The sequence below is a fragment of the Mus pahari genome, unplaced genomic scaffold (assembly GCF_900095145.1).
Source record: "Mus pahari unplaced genomic scaffold, PAHARI_EIJ_v1.1 scaffold_6599_1, whole genome shotgun sequence".
In the NCBI taxonomy this organism is placed as follows: domain Eukaryota; kingdom Metazoa; phylum Chordata; class Mammalia; order Rodentia; family Muridae; genus Mus; species Mus pahari.
The window spans coordinates 28,128-34,249 of record NW_018393178.1 but is presented as its reverse complement, the minus strand read 5'-3'; the positions used below and the strand labels follow the sequence as shown (position 1 = coordinate 34,249).

Genomic DNA, 6,122 nt, shown 5'->3' with positions numbered 1-6,122 from the left:
CTCACTATGCTTTAGAGAAGAAGAGACTGTAGCCCAGACTGGGCATCTATATCCCATACCCTCCTCCCTAGGCTCAGAGGTTCCCTAGGCTCATTGAAGAAGAAGGAGTGGAAAACTGTAAGAGCCATAGGTGGTGGATGACTACAAGGAAGCAGTGTTTTCTGGACATAGCAGGGCAGCTGCTCATATGAACTCAGAGAGGTTAACAGTACAGAGGATCAGATCAAACAGAATTCCATCAGGAAAAGGTAAGTGGCCATTCCCGCCTGTTTCCTTCAAAAGTGCAGCTCTTGGTGCATAGACATCCTCCACTGAAATAGATGGACAGCACAACCTGTAACACAAAACTTGATGTGTTTTATTTTAGAAAGGGCTTGAGGACACAGAACTGGGTTAGACTGGAAAGAGCAGATAAATAAAAATTAAACTTCATTGCACAACATTCTCTAAGAGCTAATAAAATGAGAAAAAGTAGATAAATACTATCAGAGGTATATTTGAATGTATATATTCTTTTATGTCCACTCACCACACTAAATATGGTAGGATACAAATGAGTTCAGCAACACTAATGATTTCAGACATCCACTGGAGACTTGAGACCTGACTCCTTTGGGTGGGGTTCCAAGTTTATAGACAATGTGCTGTGCAGACATCTGTGGTGCAGGTTGAAGGGAAATCAGCAGAGGGCGCTGCCCCTTAAGATGTGGTTAACAGCTCATTCAGGTGGTGACTTAACATGACAAACTCACTGCAGACAGAGGTCCTTGTCTGTGAGTGAGGAGTTTGAGGAGATCCTACACAAGAATTGCCCTGTGAGATTGGTGCACTCAAGGACCAAGTGTCATTTCTTCTATGAACATGCTTCCTGACACCTGCTCAGTTCTTGTGTTCCTCTTAATGTTCAGTAAGTTACAGTTTTACTCTAAGGGTTAATGATGTCATTTTCTTACAATTCTGATAGTCTTTAGTGTTCCTCCTCGCATAAAAAAGTAAATCCTCTGTATTTACATATTTATTTACTCATTCATTTTTTATTATTTATTTTCAGGGAGGAGCAATGGAGACTCCGTGACCCAGACAGAAGGCCTGGTCACTCTCACAGAGGGGTTGCCAGTGATGCTGAACTGCACCTATCAGACTATTTACTCAAATGCTTTCCTTTTCTGGTACGTGCAATATCTCAACGAAGCCCCTCGGCTACTCCTGAGGACCTCCACAGACAACAAGAGGACAGAGCACCAAGGGTTCCACGCCACTCTCCATAAGAGCAGCAGCTCCTTCCATCTGCAGAAGTCCTCAGTGCAGCTGTCAGACTCTGCCCTGTACTACTGTGCTTTGAGTGACACAGTGAGGGAGACTGCAGGCGAAGCTGCACATGAACCAAGGGAGCAGGAGGGCTGAGGGGGAGGCTCTGTGAGGGAGGCTATGTGCTTTCATTAAAGTGGTGCTTCCCTTGCTTCCTGAAAAACTCCAACAAATTGCAGATCAAATTCTTACAAATGTAGGTATTTGTGGTTATTCCGACAGGCTAGGGTGGATGTCAGTGCTAGAACTCGGGCTTTGACCCCCAGAAATAATGCACTCTCTCTAAGTGCAGATTCTCTCCCAGAAAATATCTCCAGGGAAACCCTAACATGGGATTTAGCTGGTCCAAGATTCTTACAAAATCAAGTGATTTAAGTTTTCCAACAATCTTCTGATATATATTACAAATTTATAACACATGAAGAACATAGACTCTAGCTTTCAAAGTCTGCTTCCGTCTCACGCCTTAAGTTATTTACATTCTTCTTCTCCAAGGTCCATGTTACAGGGAGTTTCACCTCATTTCCTGCCTCAGTTTCTTGTCTTTTGCTGTGAAGAGACACCATGATCAAGACAATTTACAAAAAGTGCATTGAATTGAGGGATTAATCACAGTATCAGAAGGTGAAAAACTGTGGTAGGGAATGTAGCAGTCAGTCAGTCAGTCAGTCAGTCAGTCAGTCAGTCAGTCAGTCTGTCAGGCAGGCAGGCAGGCAGGTATGGACCTGGAGCAGTAGCTAAGGGCTTACATTTTATCACAAACAAGCTGGGGGGGAGGGGCGGAGCAAGAACGAGATCCAGAACTGGGACTGGTTTGGGCTTCAAGGTTCCAAAGCTCACCACTAATAACATGCCTCTGCTGACAAAACCAAACCTCATGATCCTTCCTAAACAGTCTACTAACTGGGAACAAAACATTCAGATGTTTGAGCCTGTGGGGCCATTCTCATTCAAACCACCATACTCCAACAGTCTTCATTTAGTGAAGGCGCTCATGAAATAGAGCTGTTGAAGCTTTCAAGATGATGCCCTGAGAGGGAGTTCCTTCCCTCCTTCCCTCCTGCCCAGGTCTACACATCATGTAGGAAGGAGCTTGGTCATAAAAGATTCTATCAAGAAAGCTCTCCCCATTAATGACCACTCTCTTCTTCCATTACACCTTGATTGAATCCTGACAACCTGGTATAGTCACTCACCCGGAATTTGGATTCTCTAATAATTCTTAAAGATGGGAAAGGAGGCCAAGATTTTGATTTTTCTCAATTCTCTAAACAAAATGCTAACTTAAACTAAAATGTTCTAGTATTCATATTTATCTCTTCCTAAAGGAAGAAAGACCTGAAATTTAAAAAAAAAAAATCTGTAGTGTGTCCTAAGAGAGACTCAGTCCTATACATAAAGATCAGCAAAGAAGTATATGATATCTTACTGGTTAGAGAGCAAAATGGAATGTCAAATTGCATTTCTAATCTCCAAAAACTATTCCTAATGGCACAGCACAGAACAGACTCTCTCAAATGACAGCTTGCTTGTCAAAACTGGAATGAATGCTAAATCTAATAAAAGCCCCAGTGTCAGACAAGTGAACCCTCCTTTGAAGTTGTTGGTCAGGGGATTTCAAGAGTTTCTTCAAATGAAAAGGGCTATCACCTCTGCCATTGATTGCCTCATAGAACTTGAAGGTAAGACCAATTTGTTTAGGGCATCATGTCCTTCAGACATATGACTTGGAAGAATATAGCTAGAACTGACATGAAGACTCCACCGTGAGGATGAGTTCTCATAGTGTACAGAGGTGTTCTATAAGACTCCATGGGAAGCAAACCAATGACCACCATGTCATTATATCCACAAGGGTGTAATAGCAGCACTTCCATATTGGGAGAAACTAACACATGTCCTATTAGACTCAAGGCCTGCTCAATAACAAGGAACTCTGGCCCAATACTGTAAATCTAGTTAAATACCCATAGCTGAGAAGGTCGGATACCATAGAGAAGAACTACAGCTTCTTTCCTAAATCAGAGTAGCTTATAACTATGTTCCAAATATTTATAATTAACACAGAGATAAATGTAGTTCTCTCCCCTCGTCAAAGAACTTTCATTTTGAAGCAGATGAGGCCTCTACAGTGATGACAACTGATCAAAATGCAGAGAGTAAGTGGCGGGGAAGTCTCTAGTCCCAGTTCTGTTCCAAGGTCCCTTATCTAGATAGACTCCAGGTATAAGAAGAACCTGGAGCTGTGATCACATGGCATAGTCTTGTGTTTTAAATTGTGTCAATTAACAAAAGTAAAACATTTTGAAGACTGTCCTTCACCAAATACCCCTCAATTACAATTTCATTCACCAGGTGATGATGAAGTGTCCATAAACATGTTTTGAACCTGGCTAGGATGCATGGCTGAGCTGGCCATTATTCATGTGACCCATGGCCAGTTCGTTGTGCACATAGGTGCTGCCATCCTGATTTCTCAGCCTTTAGCTAATGCTGCTTTACATTATGAGTACTGGCTTTCTGGTTCCTTAACTCAAATCAAGTTGGTTTATCTCCAGACAGTGTCTGGTGTTGGAATCTGTATCTCCCCTGCCTCCCTGCTTCTAATAGGCTTTTCTGTTCTCACTGTTCACTGCTACCACACTGAGCTCTCTGATCTGTACCAAGGAAGATTCTGTACTTTGTATGCTGCCTTTCACACAAAATTGCTTCTCTGGAGATAACCCAATCACAAAAGAACACACATGATGTATACTCACTGATAAGTGGATATTAGCCCAGAAGCTCTGAATACACAAGATACAATTTGTAAAAAACATGAAACTCAAGAAGGCAGACCACAGTGTGGATACTTCAATCCTTCTTAGAAAGGGGAACAAAATGCCCATGGTAGGAGTTACAGAGACAATGTTTGGAGCAGAGACTGAAGGAAAAACCATCCAGAGACTGCCCCACCTAAGGATGCATCCAATAAAAAAACCACCAAACCCAGACACAATTGCAGATGCCAACAAGATTTTGCTGACAGGAGCCTGATATGGCAGTCTCCTGAGAGGCTTGTCAGTGCCTGACAAATACAGAAGTGGATGCTCACAGTCATCCATTGGATGGAGCACAGGGTCCCCAGGGAAGGAGCTAGAGAAAGTACCCAAGGAGCTGAAGGGGTTTGAAGCCCCATAGGAGGAACAACAATGTGAACTAACCAGTACCCCCAGAGCTCCCTAGGACTAAACCACCAATCAAAAAAAACACATGGTGGGACTCATGGCTCTAGCTGCATATGTAGCAGAGGATGGCCTAGTCAGTCATCAATGAGAGGAGAGGCCCTTGGTCCTGTGAAGGTTCTATGGCCCAGCATAGGGGAATGCCAGGGCCAGGAAGCAGGAGTGGGTGGGTTGGGGAGCAGGGGGAGGGGGGAGATAGGGGATTTTCAGAGGGGAAACTAGGAAAAGGGATAACATTTGAAATGTAACTAAAGAAAATATCTATTAAAAAAAATTTGCCTTTCTGAATGAAACCTGTTAAGGTACTCATTGACCTCATTTTGATTGATCACATGAAGAAAAACAAACACACACACAACACACACACACACACACACACACGAGAGAGAGAGAGAGAGAGAGAGAGAGAGAGAGAGAGAGAGAGACTACCCCTTGCTAGAGTGAAAGTTGTGGTACTGGAATTGGAAGGCAATGCTCATAACTCCTGCTCCCTGGTATCCATGTTCTGCATAGTCTCCTCTTGTGTGCAGGACTTACAATATGACAGGTGACAATTGTAAATTAAATTGAATTTACTTATTTTAATTTTTTATTAGATATTTACTTTTTTAACATTTCAAATGTTGTCCCCTTTGCTGGTTTCCCCTCCATAACCCCCCTATACCCTCCTACCTCCACCTGCTCAACAACCCAGCCATTCCTGCTTCCTGTCCCTGGCATTCCCCTACACTGGGGCATAGAGCCTTCACAGGACGAAGGGTCTCTCCTCCCATTGATGACCAACTAGGACATCCTCTGTTACATATGAAGCTAGAGATGTGAGTCCCACCATGTGTACTCTTTAGTTGGTGGTTTAGTCCCTGGGAACTCTGGGGGTACTGGTTAGTTCATATTGTTGTTCCTCCTATGGAGCTGAAAACCCCTTCAGCTCCTTGGGTCCTTTACTAGTTCCTTCTCTGGGGACCCTGTGCTCAGTCCAGTGGTACGTTGTGAGCATCAACCTCTGTATTTGTCAGGCTCTGGTGGAGCCTCTTGGGAGACAGCTATAACTGGCTTCTGTCAGTAAGCACTTGTTGGCATCCACAAAAGTGTCTTTGTTTGGTGATTGTATATGGGATAGATCCCCAGGTGAGGCAGTCTCTGGATGGTCTTTCCTTCAGTCTCTGCTCCACAATTTGTCTCTGTAACTCCTTCCATGGGTATTTTTGTTCCCCCTTCCAAGAAGGATTGGAGTATCCACACTTTGGTTTTCCTTCTCAAGTTTCATGTAGTTTGTGAATTGTATCTTGTGTATTCAGAGATTCTGGGCTAATATCAACTTATCAGTGAGTACATACTATGTGTGTTCTTTTGTGATTGTGNTACNTCACTCAGGATGGTATTTTCTAGTTCCATACATTTGCCTAAGAATTTCATAAATTCATTGTTTTTAATGCCATTGTGAAAATGTACCACATTTCTGTATTCATTCATCTGTTGGGGGACATCTGGGTTCTTACCAGCTCCTGGCTATTATAAATAAGGCTGTGATGAACATAGTGGAGCATGTGTGCTTATTACATGTTGAAGAATATTCTGGGTATATACCCA

General features: G+C 43.0%; 1 gene segment (V, D, J or C); it reads left to right on the top strand.

Moving 5' to 3' along the window:
* Positions 1 to 844: 844 nt before the first annotated feature.
* LOC110315390 lies at positions 845 to 1,404 on the top strand. The segment is given in 2 exon segments: positions 845 to 907; positions 1,052 to 1,404. Coding segments are annotated over 2 exon segments (405 nt in total).
* Positions 1,405 to 6,122: the final 4,718 nt, after the last annotated feature.